At 31.9% G+C, this 23512-nt stretch overlaps 2 protein-coding genes and 1 pseudogene across 4 annotated transcripts; all 3 read left to right on the top strand.

Annotated features, from left to right (window-relative positions):
• Positions 1-262: 262 nt before the first annotated feature.
• On the top strand, positions 263-2241 carry LOC105775290 (uncharacterized). Its single transcript, XM_052622376.1, has 4 exons — positions 263-1061; positions 1295-1408; positions 1463-1527; positions 2095-2241. Exons 1-4 carry the CDS (start codon positions 263-265, stop codon positions 2239-2241), a joined length of 1125 nt encoding a protein of 374 aa, XP_052478336.1.
• Positions 2242-5339: 3098 nt separating this feature from the next.
• On the top strand, positions 5340-7422 carry LOC128033786 (probable WRKY transcription factor 51; annotated as a pseudogene).
• Positions 7423-8440: 1018 nt separating this feature from the next.
• LOC105778017 (uncharacterized protein At5g64816) lies at positions 8441-10301 on the top strand. Of its 3 annotated transcripts, none has more exons than XM_012601564.2 (2): positions 8441-8507; positions 9668-10301. In XM_012601564.2, exon 2 carries the CDS (start codon positions 9715-9717, stop codon positions 10090-10092), a length of 378 nt encoding a protein of 125 aa, XP_012457018.1. In that variant the 5' UTR covers positions 8441-8507; positions 9668-9714; the 3' UTR covers positions 10093-10301. The 3 variants fall into 3 exon arrangements, with proteins under 3 accessions (XP_012457018.1, XP_012457019.1, XP_012457017.1); XM_012601565.2 differs by having other exon boundaries at positions 8487-8634; XM_012601563.2 differs by having other exon boundaries at positions 8491-8638.
• Positions 10302-23512: the final 13211 nt, after the last annotated feature.

Raw genomic sequence — 23512 nt, 5'->3', positions numbered from 1 at the left:
ATTAGTCCATGCCTGTTAGAAATGGTAGCAGTTAGTGGTAGTTGACAGTTAGGATGGTTAAGCATTTTCAGTTACAGTTGGTTAGCTGAAGTTGGTTAGTTGAACTTGCAAGTATTAAATACATGCAATTGTATTCCTGAGTTTAATCAATGAGAATAATCCGTTATGTTTCTTCAGATTGAATGAAATCATAACATGGTATCAAGAGCCAAATATTTTTTCACGGTGTGAATTTCTTGTGTGTTTGTTTTATTTCATGGCTATGGAAACAATCCCTGAGACTGGGACCCCGCGTCGTTCGACCAGTTCTAGAGAAGGCGTTCATTCGCAGAGTCTTAACAGCGGTGGTTCGTCAACAGTTCACTACTTTGCCAAACATGATACAGTCAAACTTGCTGAGCACAATTTCTTGTTATGGAAGCATCAACTGTTATTGATTCTTGAAGGATATGGGCTTAAAGGTTTTGTATTGGGGACAGTTTCGGCTCCTTCAGCAATTCTTGCAGGAGTTGATAGTCAACTGATGCATAATTTGGCATTTCTTGTTCATAGAAAGCATGACAAATTTTTAGCCTCTTGGCTTCTCTCGTCAGTTACTGATGAAATTTTGGTCCATCTTACAGCAGCTAAGACAAGCTTTGAGGTTTGGACTACAATTGAAAAACGATTTGGTACCACGTCAAGTATTAGGGTAGCAAGTCTGCGTCATGCTTTGTATTCGATCAAGAAGGCTAGTTTAACTGTTAAAGAATACCTGTCTAAGGTAAAGACTCTTAGTGATAGTCTAATGGCAATTGGAAGCTTGGTAACGGAAAGAGAACAAGTTAGTGTCATTTTGTCCGGTCTTCCTTTGGAGTATGAGTCTATTCGAGTTTTTACGTCTGCAACTCTAGTGTCTTTGGATTTACTTACTGATATGCTTCTTGATTGTGAAGCCAGACACTTAGCTCTATTCACAGAAGCTCCTTTGCAAGCGAATTTGGTAGACAAATATCAAGAGACCTTAGGGGGTTCAAAATCCACTTACTCTCAGGTTTCCAAGCAAGGGTATAGTGGTTCAGGTCGAGGCTAGTCTCGTGGGAGAACTAGAGGTGCTGGTCGGGGCTGGTATCGGTCCAGGCCACAATGTCAGCTATGTGGGAAAATTGGGCATATTGTTCAGAATTGTTATCATCGATTTGATGAGAACTTTTTTGGTCAGATCCCTTCAATTAACCTTCATCAAACTCGTGATTTTACTCCTTCTTCAACAGCTTACTCATCTATGGTTCCTTGTTCTGGCTCGTGTTCACAGTCGTCACCCTCACTGACCCTCTTCATACTGATCAGACTTGGTATCCGGATTCGGGTGCAACGAACCATGTTACACCTGAAAGGTCTACTCTGATGACTGCTTCTCCTTACACAGGTACTGGTCGAGTTCTTATGGGAAATTGTAAGTCTGTCTCTATTGCTAATGTAGGATCATCTAATGTCTTACCTGGCTCCAGGCTATTGCGTCTTCAGAATGTGTTACATGTTCCTACAGTTTGCAAGAACCTAATGTCTGTGGGTCAATTTGCAAAATATAATGGTGTTTATTTTGAGTTTTACCCTTATCTGTGTTTTGTGAAGGACATTTAGATAGGGATGATTCTCTTCGTGGGCCACATGCATGAGGGTCTATACAGGTTTCAGTTCTCAAAGTCTGCTCCCAAACTCGACTGCTCTCTCTCGAAGCCTAACTCGTGCTTGGTCAACAGTGTTCAACTCTAGTCTGCTGCCTTATGGCATAACAGGCTTGGACATCCCTGTTCCAACACATTAGCTCATATACTGAGATCATGTAACGTACCTTTTGCACAAAGTAGCTTGCCTCGTATATGTACTGCTTGTCAGCTAGGCAAAGCTCACAAGCTCTCGTTTTCCTTTTCCAAAACAGTGTATTCTTTTCCTTTTGAACTAGTAGTGTCAGATGTATGGGGACCAACTTGTGTAGCTTCGAATAGTTTTTGTTATTAGGTCTCTTTTGTTGATATGTACAGTAGATATACTTGGGTTTACTTTCGTAAGAGCGAATCTGAGGTGGTTCAATGTTTTCTCAACTTTCATCAGATGGTTAAGGTTCAATTTGGTTGTTCTGTTAAGATGCTACAAACTGACTGGGAGGGAGAGCATCGTAGGGTATACACCATAGGGTCACCTGTCCCTACACCTCAAAGCAAAATGGCACTGCTAAAAGGAAACATCGAAAAATCGTAGACATGAGATTGTCACTTATAGCCCAATCCGGTATCCCTTTGAAGTTCTGGTATTTTGCTTTTACACATGCTGTTTACTTGACAAACAGACTGCCTACTTCAGTTCTTCATAACGTGAGTCCTTATGAAGCACTTCACAAACACAAACCTAGTTATGATTTGTTTCGGGTGTTTGGCTGCACTTACTTCCATGATTTGAGACTTTTCCACCAGCACAAGTTATACTTCAGGTCTCAGATGTGTGTGTTTCTTGGTAGTGCTCCCAATACAAAGGGATATAGATGCTTAGCTGCAGATGGTCTAGTTTATCTCTCTCGCCATGTTCGGTTTGATGAGAAGTGTTTTCCTTTTCAAAAAGGATTTTGCTCTCGATCTCAAGTAAATTCTACAAGGGATTCGCATCGACAGACCGTCCTTCCTATTGTCATGGATAACATTTATGTTCAACCCGATACAAGTTCTATTAGAATGTCTCCTGTGGCATCTTCCCTAGTTAATTCTCCTTCCACTTCTCTTGATGGTTTCCTACCAACAACTGAAATGTCTCCCTCGAATGATCAACCTGAGTGCAGTACAATGGTTCCTCAAAATAGAAATATTTATCCCATGCAAACTCGTGCCAAGAGTGGTATTTTTAAGCCGAGAGTTTTTGCTTCAGCCCTGGATGAGAAGGAACCTTTGACCATAACTGAAGCTCTTCAAAGTCCTGACTAGACAGCAGCTGCTCAAGCTGAGTATAATGCATTACTAGCAAATCATACTTGGGATCTCATGCCCTTACCTGCAGGTTATCGGGCGGTTGGCTGTAAGTGGATTTTCAAGCTCAAAAGACATGCTGATGGGTCTATTGCGAGGTACAAAGGTCGACTTGTGGTTAAGGGATACTTGCAGGAAGCTAGGGTTAATTTTCAAGAGACATTCAGCCCTGTGGTTAAGCCCACTACAATAAGAGTGGTTCTTGCTTTGGCAGTCTCTTTCAATTGGTCACTTCGACAAGTTGATATCAATAATGCGTTCTTAAATGGGGATTTGAGTGAAGAAATTTACATGTTGCAGCCTCTAGGATTTGAGCAGCAATGCTCTAATGGATAGCAGCTGGTTTGTCGACTTCGAAAGGCCCTGTACGGTCTCAAGCAAGCACTGAGGGCTTAGTTTCACAATTTGCAAGAATTTTTGTTAACCATGCAGTTTAAAGTGTCCAAAGCAGATAGTTCCTTGTTCATCGTTCAGTCAGGGTCTTAGTTGGTGTACGTGTTTGTCTATGTTGATGATATTATCATCACAATGAATGATGATAAGGTCATAGACGAGTTTGTCACTCAGCTAAATGCAAAGTTCTCATTAAAAGACTTAGGAAGGTTCCATTATTTCTTGGGCATAGAGGTGAATTACACTTCACAAGGGATATTCCTTACACAAAAGAAGTACGTTGCTGAACTGCTTCAAAGAGCTTCCATGGACAGGTCAAATAGCTTGTCAACACCTATGGTTACCTCATGTCGACTGTCAGCCAATGAAAGGAGTCCTGTTGAGGATGAGCATCATTATAGGAGTATTGTTGGTGCCTTGCAATACGTTGTCATCACTAGACCAGACATAGCTTATTCAGTAAACAAGGTTTGCCAATTTATGCATAAGCCTTTGGACCTGCATTTCAAGGCTGTGAAGATAATCTTAAGATATTTACAAGGGACACTGGATTATGGGTTGAAATTCACCCGAACATCAAGATTTTTACTTGAAGGATATTCGAGTGCAAGCTGGGGGTCTGATGTAGATGATCAAAGGTCAACCTCAGGCTTCTGTGTCTTTCTTAGAGCTCCTAGAGCTCAAGAAAACAACAAGTCATCTATAGGTCTACAGCAGAAGCAGAATACAGGAGTGTGGCTCATGTCACTGTAGAGATAGTATGGATTCGGGCGTTGCTGACTGAGTTGTGCATTTCAGTTCCAAAGAAGGCCTTGATATGGTGCGATAGTTCAGCGGCAGTTGCAGTTGTGGGGAATCCAGTCATGCACTCAAAATTTAAACATGTTGAAATGGATCTGTTCTTTGTCAGAGAAAAGGTTGCAGATGGGGTACTTCATGTAGGACATATACCTGGTTCAGATCAAACTGTAGACATACTGACAAAACCACTGTCAGTAGGAGCTTTCACTAAGTTTCGCGACCGGCTTTGTGTTGTTGGTACAAGTGGGAAAAGGCTTTGATGAGAAGAGAAGTTGATAAGTATGGGGCATGTTAGGAATGGTAGCAGTTAGTGGTAGTTGATAGTTAGGATGGTTAAGCATTTTCAGTTACAGTTGGTTAGCTGAAGTTGGTTAGTTGAACTTGCAAGTATTAAGTACATGCAATTGTATTCCTGAGTTTAATCAATGAGAAAAATCCGTTATGTTTCGTCAGATTGAATGAAATCATAACACTGCCAAAGGAGCCATGGCCAAGAAAGCTGTCAAGCTTAATGCAATCCACAAAGCTTGTTGAGACTTTTCCTTAAGGTCAGCTCTTTTGAGTTCAAGTCCCTTTCACTGGCAAGTTTATTGAAATAGAAGCAACATTGGTCAACCTAGTGAACAAAGGTCCAACAAAGAAAACCCAACATGCAGCGAAAAAATTCAAAACCTACTGCCATTAACATTACAAACCACAAATTTCAACATCTCGATGGTGTGCAATGAGTTGCAAGTTAAATGAATCCGATCCGATCAGAAAGAGCCACTTAAATATGGAGCCCATATATGCTAAAATTTGTGATCTAAGGAGCTTGGACACAATACTTCCTACTAACAGCGGTTCCTGCTTATTAAGGACAAAAAAAGAAACAGATTGACTATCATTTAAGTGGTCCCAGATTCGAATGCACTAAAGTTTATCCCATACGTCATGCGCATGACGTCATTCAACAGATCGGGACACGTGGCAGAACTTAAGCACCTTCGACGCATCCCTCCAGGAAATGTCCATGAAGGGAGAAAGATAATTATTTAATTAGAATATTTTTATAAAATATAAATTGCATAAAATAGTTGAATCTATGCCTAACGAGTCTGCCTTCCTACACACAGTCAAAGACCAAAGTCCTCCTCTCCTTGGAAATTAATGGACTTCTCCCGGGAGAGCTCAAAAACCTTAATATCACCTTCTATCCCGATAACTTGGATCCGGTGACCGAGTTCGAGATGTCGGATTATCTTATGCTCGACGGTGGGGTTTTCGAGGAAGACTCATCATCGCAAAGTATAGCATCGTCGGAGAAGGGCTTGGGAGGAGGTAACGAAATTAGTGGTGCAACATCGAAAACCCCCATCATGCAAGTGATATAAGCTCTTTTTCTTCTTTCTTTTTTTCACATTCTTCTTGAAAACCCATAAAAAGAAGTAAATATTTAAGTAAAAAGTAGTAGTTTTTATTCTTGTTTAAGCAATAATGGGTCTTCTTTTTTATTTTTCCTAAAATTTTGTAGAAAATGCAAGACTGAAGCGAGGGAAAAGAAGTTGGAACAGAGGCATCGGGTTGCATTTATAACGAAATCGGAGATAGAAGTCATGGATGATGGATATAAATGGAGGAAATATGGGAAAAAGCCTGTGAAGAACAGCCCAAATCCAAGGTAAATTTTGTACAAATTAATTAAGATAAAATATATAAGTTATTTTGAGATGTTGCCTTTATCTTATTGCATCAAGTGATGAACACATTTTGGTGATTTATATTAATTTATTCGATATATTATAGTTTCAACTTGATAAATAACTTAATAATTTTCTCACATTTCTTTCTCGTGATCATTTGAAAATTATATATAATTCAACCATGCAGACAACCTGCGTCTCATAAAATTATTGGTTACATTATTTAAAAAATAATAATTTATTGCAATATGGTAGTAATTACTATAAAAATTTGTTGTCTTTCTCCAACCATGTACTAATTGGAATCCAAGATGCGACTGCGATATTGGTACACGTTCATGCTAAAAGATTAAGATTAGTGTGTCTCTCACACGTCCCTTATGTCAAAAACTTATACATTGAATCTTCTAATAATTTCTTTCTTATTATATGAATTAACTTAATATGTACTCAAAACTTTATATTATCACAAAAGAACTTAAAATAATATATTCTTCTTAAAATAGAAGTTACAATGAATCAATTCAAAATATCTACAATTTTTTTAATCTTATATTATCTATAATCTTTTTTCTTATATAATATAAAAAGGGGATGAATTAAATTAAATCCATCAGATCATAGAGTAGGATAGTAGCATAAATGGGTGAAGGGGAGCCAAAGTGGGACGCCCCATAAACTAAGTACCACCATCATTCAATCATCCATGAAGTAGATTGCGAATCAATGCAAGAGGCATTAGTTAATAGTTCACTCCACACACACAATGGGCTGCATCATCAGCTCAGCTGTAATATCTATATATAGAATCACTTAAACACACATACACTCTCTAAGCTCTATATAATATGGATACGCTTACAAGATTATATGTACATTTGTGTGTGTCTTTCATGACCTACGAAACAGCTTTGAGTTTTGAATTTTTTGTGTTTGAATCTTAAAACAGAGGAAAAGAGTGGGATTATAGATGAAGAAAAATAACCCCATTACAAACAATAACTTACACATAAAAAATAACATCGCTATGAAGTTATGTGTTACATCTGTATTCCCAACATTCTTCTTGGGTAGTTCATGAACGATAAGCCGATGTGAATAACTATTATATATTATGCAGGAACTATTATAAATGTTCAAGTGGAGGATGCAATGTGAAGAAGAGGATAGAAAGGGACAGAGATGACCATAGTTATGTGATAACTACCTACGAGGGTTCTCACAATCATTACAGCCCTTTCACGGTTTATTATAATCAAATGCCTCCAAATGCTTGGACCTAGCAAGCTTCTCCATCCTCTTCTTCTTCTACAAGAAAAACAAAAATATATACATACATAAATACATGAATGTATTGTTTATTAGGAGATGCTTCTTCTAATCATCATGTTTGCTTAACATGGCCATCTACTTTACATATTTTACGTAATTATATGTATAGTATATATGGGGTCTATTTTATTAGTGCCTATAAACACATTTAGTCACCAATTTAAGAAAATGTTTTACCATATTCAATACATTGCTTTCACCGAATCCAAGAAAAATAATAGCATCATTCACATTTCTCTTATATATATATATATATGTATATTGTTTTTTTATAAAATACTTTAAATTTGTTTTCAAATGTTAAATAGACTAAGATGATATATCAGCTTCCCAATTCAATGCATTTCTTACCATTAATTTTGTTGATAATCCATAGGTTTTAATTTGGTCCTATTATAATTTTGAGAGTATATTGTTTTAAAATTATAAACCAATTCATAATTTTATTATCTTTTTCTAATGTGATATTGACTTTGTTTACTTTCGACCCACAAAGTTGTTTGGCTATTGACGACTGCAAATTTTATTTCCATAAGGCTAACTTGAAACGGCTTATTTTACAATTAATTCATGGTCTTATATTAAATTAATTTTATCTTCTTTTTTTTTTTGAAAAATTCACAATATCAATGTCAAATAACTTGTTTGAAGCTCATAAAAAATTAATTTGTTTGAAGCTTGAGAGGTAAGCAAAGTGAATGGTACGTCAACCAATTAACATCCACAATTGATTCGTAAATCGTAGATCATTTAATTAATATTTTTACTTAACTATTACTTTTTAATTTAGTCACTTAATTATTATCCTCTTTTTTAGCACGCAGATATTTTCTCCATTTTTAATTTGGTCACCCACGACACTTAATAGAAATGGATAAAAAACAATCTCAATTAGTTAGGTGACTAAATTAAAAAAATTGATAATTAAGTAATCCAAAAAGAAAATGAGTAATAGTTTGGCGACCAAATTAAACAAATTGATAGTTAAGTAATCAAAAGAAAAAATTGACAATATTTGGGTAACTTGTGATGTAATTTACCCTAATTTATAAATGGTTAAAATGCTCCTTATACTCTTTATAAATTTAAAATTTAATCTATGTATTTTAATTTTAAGAAAATTTCTCAATTTTTCAATTTTAAAATTCATGTATTGATATTATATTTTAAAATAAAAGATTTGACTCGATAATCATATAATTAAAAAATATAACTTAAATAAAATTAATTCTATGTGCCAATATTGCCTCACATAAACAGTTCACTCTCTTTGCTGAATTCCCCTAAAAGCCCTGCTCCAAAGGTCAGTCCCTCGTCCTTTCACTTCTCCGAAACCCTGATTTTTTTTTTCTTTCAAGTTGTATCTTTTTCTTCTGGAATCAAATCTCTAGGATTAGCGGAAGCGTCGAGTATCTATTCTTTGTAATTTGGTCTGTAAGTCGTCATCTGGATTTCTCTTCTTTTTTTCTTTTCTTTTGCCTATTTGTACAAATTTTATGGGTTTAACAAATTTTCGGGCTTTTAATCTCTCTGTGCTTTTACTATGCCTTCAGAATGGGTTTATGTTACTGCATTATTTGATGCTTTTGTTCTTTTAATAAAATGGATCTTTGCTAAATATTGTTAGAAATAGATTGGGTTTTAAAGCTAAAAAGTTTTGGGATTTTGCTCACTCTGAAAGAGTTTTTTTTTTTTTTTTAAATGCAGAGGAAGAGATTTAATTGGGAATTTGTTTATGTGATTGTTTGAGAAAGCTGTAGTTTTTCGTTCACTAAAATAAGAATGTGCTTTGCAGTTTACTAAAATTGGAGTTATCTATTTGATTGTTATGTGATAATATTTATACATATATACAAGGGATTGTAAGGCTTTCTATTGCTGTTGGCTATGATAAATGCAGTAATGTGCCTTGTCTGGATATGTTTTCGTTTTAGTTTGAAATCTTTCCATAGTAGATGAGTAGCTTGCTTTATGTTTGAAATATCAAGTGAAACATGCTAAAAATGGTTGATATTGGGACGTAAAATGTGTATGTTCTAAAGCCATTAGCAGCGGCATTGCATAGGTTCTCTCCTTATTTCATCTCTCTGATGTTCTCAGACAACATAATGCAAGTGGCACTTATCTGAAGTGCTTCTTATAGTAATGCGATGTTGTATTATTTGCAATCTTTCAAAGTATTGAATGGTAGATGTACTGTAACTTCAAATGGTAGGCAGTGTAAAATCCAACTTTCTAACTGCAGATATCCAAGTATTGTCATTTGTCTACCTTTAAAGTCTTTTTTTTTCCCACTCAGTGATTCTTTTGTAATTTTAGATTTGATTGCCCTTGCAGTGGAATTTTTAATTATGTGTTAAAAGTGAAGTTAAATGCCTGTTAAATTTAACTGCTATATATGTTCAGTCAAGAAATGAATATATATAAGAAGTTAAAGTGCTGTATTTTCCTCTTTCATCGCAGAAGAGGACATAGGGAAAGAAGAAAGGAGTTGCTTACTGCAATTTGTGATGGTAGAAGTTTGGTGGTCCCTTCTTGGGGCTGCCATCCCTGCAGTTATTGCAGGGCAAGCTTTTAGAATGAAGAAAAGGCATGCTGAAGATCAGAAAGTTAAGAGTGCCAGAGGAAGGGAGAAGACTGCAGATGATGTTTTTGTTTGTGAGAGAGTCTGCACTTCAAAGAGAATGCTGAAAAAGGTTGGGGCATTTTCAAAAGATCCAATTCGTGACACTTGTGTAACTGTCTGTGGTGTGTCTGAGCTCGATGCATGCTCCGATGCTTGTGCTCGTACTGTTTGCGTCAACCAACATCAGGTACCCAACTGGAATGACATTTGCCTTCGAAGGTGTCAGAGTGAATGCCTTAGACTCTCTGCTTCGAATTCTTAGTGTTTTTTCCTCTTAGATTTCGAACATCAATATATGTAGAATATAGTGCTTTAATTACAGTGACTGCTATCTTGGTCCCAGTAGTTGGCCTCAAAGTAGTGATCCTACGCAGGCAATTTTATGTTGAATATTATGGGTGATTGTCAGAATGGAATTTTTTTCTTTGCAATAATATTTTGGCTGATCCTTAGCAGTCAATTTCAATCTTATTTTCTATATTGTGCTCCTCTTCGGAGCTGAGTTCTGCTATTCTGTTTTGCCATTTATCTTATGTCATTGTATCTGAGTTTCTTGTGGTGCACAGCATTATCAATCTGTGTTTTATGCATAATGTTGTCAATGATTGCTATCTGCTAGTGAAAAAGTTCAATTATGCTTAGCTCAAGCAAGTTCACCATGCTTTTTTTTTTTTTGGTGAGATTGTAGATCCTGGGATTCAGTTTCCGGATCTGTTGGATGTCACCTTTGATAGGTATCTGCATGAACTAATTGCTTCAGGTTCAAGTTCACTAAGCTATTCTTTCCAGTATTCACTGCAAAAGATTTCCTTAATAAGTTTTGAGGAAGGTTTTAACAGATGGTCTTCCCTTTGTTTACATAAAAAAAGCTGGTTTTGAAAGTTGATTGAAAATGGACGTGAAAGCAATTATTTCAATGAATTAATATAACATTAAAATATTGTAAGGTTCAGCCATAAACCTAGGCTAGGAGAAAAGTACATCAGGGATGGAGAACGAATGCATATTAGAAACTTAAAAGATGATATAATTATAACAGAAAAGTTGACTTACAAATAACACAATAAATTAGTATACTGATACGATTTATGGGTTTTGTTTAAAGTTCATCACGGGATTCTTTTTTGTCTTCAACCTTCTCAGCAGTATTTTGCAGAGTTTCTTCTGTAGATTTCTCAGTTTCTTGAACTTTTTCTTTATTTGTTTCAAAGTTTGTCTTCATTGCTTCTTCACTGGCAAAGATGAGGAACAAAACATGTTAATGACATATTGACATTCATAAAATAAATCCCATCACTTTCAACAAATGTACAAATTTCATGGAATCGTACTCTGGCTTAGATGAAGTAAACTGCAAGCGGAAATCATGGACAATGGTTTTGATTTTTTCCAAAGAATTTTTATGAGATTTCTTCAACAAAGAAAAGGTGTTTGAAACAACCTGGAAGAAAGATGGTTTGTCTTCATTTTTTATCTGGTTCTGCCCAGTTTCACCAACTACCCATAGGATCTGATGCGAGAGAACGATGAAGTGAAGAAGAAGAAGAGATAATGTGAAGCATCTTCTAGATTTGTTCATTGCTTATATTTGGTAAATGTAAATCAATAAAAAGAGGAAGTGTTATCGGCATTTGATGTAGCTTTGTAGTTTGTGTAATTGGAGGTGTTTTCAAGTTTGTTCACGTCCTACTACATGAAGGAAAGGTGGCGTTATCGCCTTGCTTCTCTACGGTTTGTTCCTGAACATTTCAAAACATACATGTTATATATATACTCACCCTAATTATAAGGTTTATGATTTTAGTGAGATATTTTCTCAAAAAAAGAAAAAATAAAGTGAGATATAAGTTGCTTTTGAAAATCTTGGTAAAATAATTTCTTTGGTCCCTCTAAAAAACAGAGCAATTTGATCCTTATCAATTTTGAAAGCGAGCAACTAGTGACAATTAATCACAATGTTAACCTTTTTTTGATAATTGTACACATTTTTTATTGATATAATAACAAGTTTAGCCCTCAAAGTATACACATTTTGTCAAATTGGTCTTAATTTAACAAATTTAGCTCATAACATTTATATATTCTGTCAACTTTATTTTGATTTAACAAATTTAACCTGCAAAATATACACATTCATCAACATTTACACAAGATATGTAAACATCAAAGGCTAAATTTGTTATTATACCAATCAAAATTTAATTTAATTGATAGAAAACATTAACATTATGATTAATTGTCCTTATTTGTTCATTTTTAAATTGATAAGATTAAATTGCTCCAATTTTTTGAGAGGAACCAAATTGCTCAATTTCAAATTAATAAAGACTGAAATGTATTTTTACCGAAAATCTTTTGTTTAAAGATATTTAGATTAGACTCTCCAATTGATTTGAATAATTCATATTTATTATTTTTACAATAATAAAATATTTAATTTATATTTATATTAATATTTATAAATAAAAATTATTTTTATTATTAAAATAATAATTCAATCTAGATCAAGCGGACTTTTATCCAAACCCTAGCCTAAGCAAGCCAGGTTTACTAAATGATGTTAATATCTTTATGAAAACTTTTAAATTGAATTTTATTTAATTTTGTACTCTCAATGATCGTTTTATGTCCTTATGCTGGGTTTACATAGACTCATAATTGCTGTTATATTATTATAATATACTTGAAACTTATAAAGTTTTTTTATTAAAAAAACAATCAATCTTGATTAATTATGTATCCAGTTTATTTTCTTATACCATTAGAAAAGACGGTGAAGAAGAATCGTCCATAAATTTGCAATCAATAGTTAATGGTTCCAATTTATTTGTCTTAAATTTTGACTTTTGTAATTGAGAATCCACATTTTCTTTTCAATAGAAAAGAAAGGAAAGTTTTAGATATTGTGTCTTGAGATACTATAACTAATTGAAAGTATGAATTCTATCTAAAATGAAAAATAAAAAAGTAGTTACTATTCTCAATAATGTTGTTTCTAAAGTTCAATCTCCGTCTTTCTTTAAAAATCCAGTATACACTCCCACTTTTTAGTGAAATAAATTTATAACAACTATCTACTTTTATGCTAGAGATCAAACTACTTAACAAATTACATTATTACTAAAAAGTTACTAGTTTCTGAAAACCAATTATCCATCTTCTATATACAAATTCATTTTGTAAGTATTTAATAAATCAAATTATATTATCTCATTGAAAATATATTTATTTACATTTAATATGTTTTAATAAGATGGAATGATACATTGCTAACAACAAACCAGTCTATATTCTATCCACATTTGTTCAGTTTTGAGAGTTTTTCGAACTAAATTTTGGATAATTCACTAACAAAAGTGTTCTTAATATCATTAAAAAAATATTAGACAAAAGATCGAGTTATCCACCTATTAAATAATTGTTCTATTTATCTAAGTTTGAAGGCTTATTCGAATTAGGGTTTAACAAAAATATTAGATTAAAAAAATAGGCATGGACAAAAAAACATAGATCTGTTTCAGAAATAGACTAAGCTCGAGTGAACATTCAAAGCCTGAATGTAACAACCCATTTTCCAATTGTGCTAGAAACGGCGGTTTCAGAATCCCGTTTTTCGATGATCAAGTCAGTAAATATTATTTATTAGTATTTACGAATTTATTATAGAGTTATAATGATTTTCGGTTCGATAAATTTATTAAACGATTAATAATTAAGGTATAAGAATTAATCGTAAAAGAAACTGTAAAAGTTAATCGTTGGTAATTTTATTAATTAAAAGGCTCAAATGATAATTATTTGAGGGTTTATGTGGAAAATAAACCTTATTTATATATGGTGGACGGTGAGTGCTTGTTTCCTAATTAAAACATATGTTAATTTTTACTTAACTTAAAAATTAAGTAAAATATAATAAAACTATTATGAATATCTTATTAAGTGGATGACCATTATGATCAAGATAAAGTTTTGGTGTACTTTAAATTCTAATAGTTATTAGAATTAGATCTCTACTTCTTTTATACTTCTTATGCCTATAAACAGAGACTCTAATAAAGCATTGTAATCATCCATTTGATTAATAAAGTACATTCTCTATTGCTTCATATTTTTTGTTCTTTATTCTCTCCATCTCTCTTTATTTTATAACACGTTATCAGTATGATGATTCTTTATTTTTTTCAAAATCTTTCGAAGTCATCCCACAAATAAATTTTTTTTCACCTTAAACTTTCACCCTTACAACTTCATCTTCGGGATGTTGAAAGATTCAACCTCAGAATGGATTATGGTTCTTATTCTCAATCTTTGATTTATTGTACAAGCATGGGTAAAGTATAGATTTGGTAAGAAACTTTTATATTTCGACCATATTTCCTTTTTCAATTAAGGAATGACTACTATTAATTTTTATTTGACATAAATTTCACATTCTGATGGTATTTGATTTTTGCCTTTCTAGGTTAAAATTTTTTTATGTAAAAGAATAATTGTTAATTAGATATGTTTTCTATTAATATGGTATGTTTTCTCTATTATTTTTTCAAGTAAATCATTCTTTTTGAAGTTTTTAATTAATTTATATTATGCATAATATTTAGATGTTTTGATTATTAAATTCTTATTATTAAATATTCTTGAAATTTTATTAAAATTATGGTGGAAAGTGTTATTAACCTACCATTGTTGATAGGATCTATTTATTCTTATTAACTTGCTAATTTTGAATGATTATATGATATCTTTTAAATTGAACTTATAAATATTTCATTAGAGCAAGATAAGATTTTATAACATATATGTGGTACTGAAATTTGGTAAAATGTGTATCGGATAATTTTCAATTTTCAAGCATCTTACATGAAAATTTTGATTATTTATCAAATGATTTTTACTATTAAATTAAAAATGTTATTACTAAAACAAAGTTATTTTACTATTTGTAATAGTGCTCGTGATAATAGTCAAGGTGATGATGATGATGTTAAAATCTTGGTATATTTTACTATGTTTTATTTATTATATCATGTTTATTATACTTGGAGACTAATCATGACAACATGAATATATAAATTTTGATTTGAAATCTCACGCATGTTTGCAATGGTGATTATGAAATAAAGAATCTATTGGGATGTTTATAAGTCCATCTTACTAGATTTGTCGTATTCCCAAGTGAATTTAAACATAAAGGAAATAAAAGATATAATCATGGACCACTAAAATAGGAATATAGTAATAAATAAGAGAACAATGAGAGTTTTCAAGATAACTCTTCAAAGGGTAAAGATAATTTATGTTATCAATGTGATATGAAAGATTATTGGCCACATGTGGCATATGCCTAAATATTTTGATTCATTAATATTCTTTGAGGAAGGATGTGAGAATGTAGTAATAAATTCTATCATTATAGATAGAAAGTATTTATCTTATTTGGTACTAAAACAAACAAATATTATTTCAATGTTTGATAGTACAAAATTAGTCAAAAACTATAGAATAGCTAATATGTTAATATCTTGTGATGATTAATCCATTGGTTTTAAAAGATATTTATAATGGATCTTATATTGAGATTGTGAATGAGGAACATATTATATTTCATATGAATCATTATTTCTATAAATATCTATTTTAAAAGGATGAAAAAGAGGACTCGATTATTAATTTATATTTATTTTATAATATTTGTGATCTTCTTTTGTCTTCATCCCCATTAAGGGATTGGAAGCGAAATATTTGACTGTGAAAGATCTATTTATGAGCAATAAAATATGATAATTCTATCTAAAGCTCGTTTTGGTTGGATGCACCTGAAGTTGCAAATTTATTTATTTTAGATATTTGAAGATTTTGACATATTCCCAGGCGAATATTACATATAATTTGTTTAAAATTATATTTACCTATTGACTTAGTGGCATTATAGACTTCACATTGATTTAAACATTTCTATTAGTAAATGTCACAATAGCACTTGTATGTGGATACTGATTAAAAGAAAAGTAAAAGGAATGATAGTAAAATTATTAATTTGTTACAATTTAGTACAATTGAAACACATGTTAAAGTAAACCGAAGTTTATTGATACAAATGCATTTACTACTTGGTGTGACCAGTTAGACCATCCTGGATCATATATGATGCGAAAATTAATTGATAATTTATATGAACATTCATTAAAGAACCAGAAGATTCTTTAATTTAAAAACATTTTCATTTGTGGTTTGTTCTTAATGAAAATTGATTCTTAGAAACTCACTAGCTAAAGTTGAGATCTAATGTCTTGCATTTCTGAAATAAATATGGGCTCATTGATCCATCATGTGAATGATTTTAATATTATATGATTTTGGTAGATGCATCTACAAATAATCATATATGTGTTATCAACTTGCAACCTGTCGTCTGCAAGATTGCTTGCTTATATAATTAATTTTAGATCATACAATTAGACAATTCATCTTGCTAATATTGATGAGTTTATATCTCAATCTTTTATTGGTTGAGTTTGAAAAACATTTGTAAAAGTTTGCGCATAATGGTTTAGAGAAATTATTGATTAAACACCTCTGATTAATGTCTAAACCATTACTTATGAGAATTAAACTTCCTATTTCAATACGAGATTATGTTGATTTAAGTTTTGTACGCATCAAGCCAATAAGTTATAAATACTCCCTATTACAATTGGTTTTTGATCAATAGCTAAATATTTCTCATCTTTGAATTTTTGTATGTGCCTATATGTTCCAATTGCTCCACCACAACACACAAAGATGAGTGAATCCTCAAAGAAAGTTGGAAATATATATTAATTACAAGTTTCTTTTTACTATTAGATGTTTTGAATGCATTGGAGATTCAATTATGATATTATTTGTTATTATAATTTTGATTCGATAATTTTTCAGACATTAGGGGGAGAGAAATAATAGCTTGTAATGAGTTAGGGGATGATAATTTGAACCAGAGTTCAACAATAATAACTCATTACAAGTTAACTATCAGATGTATTTACAAAATTAATGAGAATAACCAAGTGTTATATACCATCTAATATTTTAATTTGAATCAAAGTCCCAGCAGGACAATCAGTTAGAATAAATAATAGCTTGATCGGTTTCAAAGATGAAAATTCTTCTAGATGGTCATATAATGAAAGCGAGTGCTCCAAAAGAGACCCGAGACATAACTAATAAGTAAAACTCCAGAAGAGATTCAGGTACCTTAAACTAAATTTTAAAATAATGAAAATAAGATATATCGATAAGTTATGTCAATTCAAGAAAATGTGGAACCGAATAATAAAAGTGGTCGACAGTGATTTTGCATCCAATATTATTATTGAAATAATGAAATAAAAGGAGGATCTTGAATAAATCTATTGAGAAATATAGATATGGAATAAATTGATCAAAATAGAAAGATGCAACTCAAGTACAATTAAATTCGTGGAGTTTTTTGGACCAATTGTCCAAATATCTAAAGGTATAAAGCCAGTGAGGGTGCAAATGAAGTAATTTTGCAAAAGCGGAATAAAAATATGAAGTTTTTCACTAAGTACTAGTATTGATTATGAAAAGATATAATATTCTTTTGTGGTGGATGCAATAACCTTTAGACATATTATTTTGAAAATTTATAAAAGACTTAACTTGAGTCTAATGGTTGTCGTTACAACCTTTTATGAATCACTATATAGTAAAGTTTATATTAAAATCCTTAAAGGATTTAGGATGCTAGAAGCATATTGAAATTTTCGAGAAATTGTTCATTTGTATAAATTGAAATAATTTAAACATATGTGGTAAATTTGACTTAGTGAATATTAGTTGAAGGAGGATTATAAAATGATCCAAAATACCTATTTGTGTTTTTATAAAAGAATCATAATTAAAGTTTGTTATGATTATTGTTGAATCTCCTGAAGAGATCAAAATATATTTCCCCCAAATTTCCCTCACTCATGACTTTTAAAATAATGGTAATTTAAATGTTTAGCAATACATTCCAATAGTCATTTGAAAAACTAGTATTCAAGATTGAATACGTAGAATATGAGAAAGTATGTGATGTTTTCATGAGGGGGAGTAAATACGAGTTGTACTCTTTTTCCCTTAGCCGAGGTTTTGTTCGATTGGGTTTTCCCGGTAAGGTTTTTAATGAGGCAGCATATTATGCATAGTATAGATTGTGTACTCTTTTTCCTTCATTAGGTTTTTATCCAAAGAGTTTTTCCTAATAAGGTTTTAACGAGGCACATTATCTACCAATGGACATCCTAGGGGGAGTGTTATGAATATCTTATTAAGTGGATGTCCATCATGATCAAGATAAATTGGTGTACTTTAAATTCTAATAGTTATTAGAATTAGATCTCTACTTCTTTTATACTTCTTATGCCTATAAATAGAGACTCTGATGAAGCATTGTAATCATCCATTTGATCAATAAAGTATATTCTCTATTGCTTTCATATTTTTTTGTTCTTTATTCTCTCCATCTCTCTTTATTTTATAACAAAAACATAATAAAAAAAACACATATTCAACTATTTTTCTTTCCCCCACCGTTTGTTCATAAAAAAAATAGAAGAAAGAAGCGTTTTTGGAAGCTTAAGGTTCCACCTTTTCATGTAAGTGCTTTCAACGTCCATTTTTTGTAAATTTTATATTTTAAAGATTGTTGTACTTAGATTTAGATAGTCTAGGGATTAAATTATGAAATTGTTAAAGTTTTGAATGTAACACCCCTAACCCGTATCCGTCCTCGGAATAGGGTTATAGAGCATTGCCAGAGTTTACATTTTAGAACTATCAAAAATTTTAAAACATTTAATTCATATCATCAATCACAACGAAACCAATCAATAGCATACATATTTTCCCTTATACGAGCCCTTAAGGCCCTAAAAAAAATTAGAAACAAATCGAGACTAAATCAGAAACATATAGAAATTTCAGGGAAAATATAAAAATTTACAAACTGCAGGGGTCACATGGCCGTGTGGCCAAGCTGTATGACTCACACGGCCAAGAGATACGCCCGTGTCTTAAGTCGTGTAGGCATTCGAAATAGGGACACACGGCCGTGTCCCAGCCCGTGTCTGTGCCAGTGTAACTCACTGACTTGGGTCACACGTCCAAAACAAACGCCCGTGTGCCAGGCCGTGTAAAACCTGACTTGCAACCCTTTGAAAACTATAAAGGACACACAGCCGTGTTACCTGGTTGTGTGTCACACACGACTGAGACACATGCCCGTGTCTCTGCCCGTATAGACGAAAATAGGCTATTTTACAAGTCACTTTTCTCACCTTTTTCAACATGTACCTATAATCCCTTTTGCACATATACCAAAGCCCTCAAAAGGCACCAAAACCATGCATAATCAAGCCTAACACATATGGTATAATAACATCCAACCAATATGCCCAAAGGCACCTCAAATGACAACATTAAAACATGTATAACCATGTATTCAATTTGGCCAAAATAATTGATTAACTTTTAACTAAATTTGCATCATTACACAACATGTAAATCACTTTCCAAAACATACCATTTGGTACCAACTGTACCACATAATTATTAGTATCAAAATACATATATGCTTATTATGGAAAAACACCAATTCACAACAAGTTATATGTCAAATCTAATATGCACATTCATCTACTTTTCTATCTACCATCAATCAACCATAACAACTCACAAATAAAACATTACAAGGCTACTTATATACACCTTATAATATATATATCATTTTACCAACACAAGGTCAAAATGCAAATTAACCAAATGATCATTTCCACAACCAAAACACATAGGCTAACATTAGCCAAAATACCTATACATGCCATTATAACCTTAACCAATATATCAAAATCTACCGGTATAATCGCTGGATAGTGTGATAAATCTCCGACGAGCTTCTAACCCAATCGAGCTTCCGATAGTCTAAAAAGTAAAGAAAAATAACTACGTAAGCAATGAATGCTTAGTAAGATCGTATAAACTTTAATCATGTCTATCCATTTCAAATATGAAATTTATACATATCAAGAATAATCATATATTGATACCACACGATTCATGAAACCAAATTCAACAACTCACCAATTGAATAATTCATCAGCATCACTTATACTTATCATCCCTAACAAAGTAGGATTTTAAAAAAACTTTAAATCTCTTTCAATTTTCTTCCTTTCGTTTGCATGTCATTACTTTCCATTACATTTACTTTCTTTAGCTTAAATAACATCATCAATTTAACTCATCGTTCCATTTCATATGCATAATACACAAGACACAAGTCTATCATCAACCATAGCCACAAGCTAGTGCATTTAAACATAGCTCTTTTAGAGTTAATCACATGATAAACCATTTCTTAAGAATTTTCATAATTTAAAACTTACCACTTATTCAGGAGTACAAGTATATTTTTATTTGAGCACTTTCCATTTCAGTACGACTTATAAGTAAACATAATACCATTCAACCAACAGCTTGGCACTTGCCTAAGCATCAAATAGCAACACATGTTAGCATACTTGAACATATTTCATATAAATTCAACATTGATAACCTTATTTTCTCAACATGTCACACTTGAGTTTATTACTCGTCTCAACTTACATAATTACCATGTATCAACACATCAAAGATATTCATATATGTACATTTCATGATACATATCATTATCTTACCATTTCATCATATACATATATCATCCATTACAATTTATCAATGTATCATGTACCATCATTTCCATGTATTTCATGTATATACCTATATTAGTTCGTATCAAACTCATATCATCTCGTAACAGAATTGTGCTCATTGAACCACTTAGAATATCGTTAGATACGCGGGTAGTACACACGAGATATACTAAACTGTAATCCATCAATTTCAGTACATGTATGCTCATACGAGTTATAAACGGTAAGCTCTTCCGAGCTGAATAACGGTAAGCTTGTACAAGCTAAGTATCGGTAAGCTCATAAGAGCTGGAATTGATAACCCTAATGACATGTCATTTGTATCCTATGAATTTCTAAGGTTCAAACGGGGCCCGGTATTCTTTGTACATCTTTGAATTATCCTCGTTTCATTATAATCTAAATGGTATAATAACAAATATATATCGTTTCATTTTCAATAAAATTCATATAATAACATTCAATTTAATCAACAATATACATAGTATAGTTCATACGAACTTACCTGGCTAAATTGCAGAAATACCAAAGTTCAAGGGCATTTTGGTAATTTTCCATTTTCCTTGATTTTCCACCCGATCTTGATCTAAATTAATAATTTCATTCAATATATTAATTTAGACAATAAAACAATTCATTTCATGCAATTTGGTCATTTTTGAAATTTTTACAAAATTACCTAAAAAGTTTTACTTTTATTCAATTTAGTCCCTGATCCCAAAACATGCAAATTAACCATATTCACCCAGAATTTAGCTTATTAAAATGCTCATGGTATCCAAAAAAACTCATTTATGCAACAATTTCACATTAAATCCTTGTACTTTTATTAATTTAACGAATTAGTCCTTAATAGAAAAAGTCATCAAAATCACTTAACAAAATACTTTTTAAATATAAATCAACATTCCAAATTCATCATCTAACATAAAAAATCACAAGATTCGTAAATGGAAACATTCAAAATCTTTAACAGTTTCAAAATCGAAGGTATGGGCTAGCTGGACCTAGTTGCAACGATCTCAAAAATATAAAAATTACAAGAAACTGATAGCTTAGGGGCTTACATGCAAAGAATAAAACATGGCTGAACTAAGCTTCCATAGCCATGGCTTCTTTCTTCTTTTCATGCGTGAAGAAGACACCAAAATGATGATATAACATTTTGGTTTTTATTTTATTTAATTTAATAATCAAATTACTATTTTACAGTTACCTAACTTTAAAAATTACACTAATGCCAAGCCATTCACATCTACTATCACCTTTAATTGGCTATTTATCATATAAGGACTACCACATTAAAGTTCTATAGCTATTTAATACCTTTAGCTTATAGAAACAACTTTTTCACTTTACACGATTTAGTCCTTTTGCTTAATTAAGTATTGAAACGATAAAATTTTCCAAAAAAACTTTACTACCACCTTAATTACACTCCTTAAATATTTATAAAAAATATTTACAGCTCGATTTATAGAAACGAGGTCCTGATACCTCATTTTCTAAAACCACTTGAACTTAATAAATCATTTATACAACAAAAATCACTATATCAAAAACCTTTTTAAAATCACAATTAACTCGTAAATATTAAATATAATATTTACAAACTTGACGGATTTGGTGACCCCGAAACCACTATTTTGAACCACTAAAAAATGGGCTGTTACATTGAAATATTACCATTGATGATTTTTGAAGCTTTTGGTGTTAAATGGTTTGATTGTAAGTTTAGATATGATTAATGACTAATTTGTAAAGTAAAAGTTGTTAGTTTTGAGTATAGAGACTAAATTGAAAATATTTTAAAATTGACATAAAATTTCTGTAATTATAGATATTAGAGAGCTGTAGAAGGACGCGATTGAAATTAGATTGAAAAATGGGGCTTAAATGTGAAAGATATGATAATTTCAGTTTTAAGGTCTAAATTGAATAAAATGTGAAGCTTTATGGAAATTGTGAAAAATGGAATTAAATTGTTGTCGAAACCATTTTTTTTTAGTTTGAAAAATTGGGTATCGATTTTTGAAAATGAAAACTGGGAGTCGCCACCGCTCTTTTATTAAGGTGTGATCGGTTCGCCATTAAAAATAATTTTAGGTCTGCGAATTTTGAGAAAACAGGTTCGGGAGTCGGTTACGCCAGAGGAAGGGTTAGCACCCTCGTGACGCCCAAAATTAGTACCAAATTGATTGTTTAATGTCTTAATGTCAAAATTTTGAAAAGATTTTAAAATACGATCCTTTGAAAAGAAAATTTGAATAGACTGAATTGAATAGCAAGATGGACTCGTTTTGAATAAATTGCTACACTCAGTGAGTTAGAGTGTGACAGTTCATTTATCGAAATTAAGTATGTCTTCTTGCTTTCAAATTCACGCATTTTAAAAAAGGTTGTTCAATCATTTAAGTCGAACGAGAAAGTTAGAATCCAGTAAGTTAGGTTTCTATTTCTTGATGTTCTTAAACATCAAACAATGCCATAAAAAAAACGGATAACAGAATATCACATCCAGTAAGTTAGGATCCGACATTTTGAAATCCTTAATGCTTAATTTAAAAATTGAATGGTTTTAATAAATTGAATTCTTGACTATCTAAATTTATCGAGAAGAACCGTAACCTAGTAAGTTAAGGCACGATTCTTTCGAGAATTTATGAACATCAACCTTTTAGGAATTAAATAACTATAGTGCCTTTATAAAATAACATTCTAGCAAAAGGACCATGATTGGATAACAATATATGCAACGCAAAGTACGAAATTCAATCTAAATTTAAACTAACAACAATTAAGCAAGTGGTAGGCAAATGCAAACATCAACTTTAATCATTATACAAACGGTCATAAAATTTAAGTATCCCATAAATTCATGATCGATAGTAAACTAACAAAAAACAATGCAATAGAAAGTAAAGGAACAAAGAATGATAACAACAA

The sequence above is a fragment of the Gossypium raimondii genome, chromosome 10 (genome assembly GCF_025698545.1).
Source record: "Gossypium raimondii isolate GPD5lz chromosome 10, ASM2569854v1, whole genome shotgun sequence".
NCBI lineage: Eukaryota > Viridiplantae > Streptophyta > Magnoliopsida > Malvales > Malvaceae > Gossypium > Gossypium raimondii.
The sequence above is the reverse complement of the archived record's forward strand: the minus strand, read 5'-3'. Positions and strand labels throughout refer to the sequence as shown.

What these genes read in the sequence shown, in the direction of transcription:
- LOC105775290 (XM_052622376.1), top strand. Translation starts at nt 263, where the DNA reads ATGGAAACAATCCCTGAGACTGGGACCCCGCGTCGTTCGACCAGTTCT. An exon ending in GACTGCTTCTCCTTACACAG is followed by an intron (nt 1,409 to 1,462) that starts GTACTGGTCGAG and finishes TTGCTAATGTAG; the next exon opens with GATCATCTAATGTCTTACCT. An exon ending in ATGTGTTACATGTTCCTACA is followed by an intron (nt 1,528 to 2,094) that starts GTTTGCAAGAAC and finishes AACTTTCATCAG; the next exon opens with ATGGTTAAGGTTCAATTTGG.
- LOC105778017 (XM_012601564.2), top strand. Translation starts at nt 9,715, where the DNA reads ATGGTAGAAGTTTGGTGGTCCCTTCTTGGGGCTGCCATCCCTGCAGTT.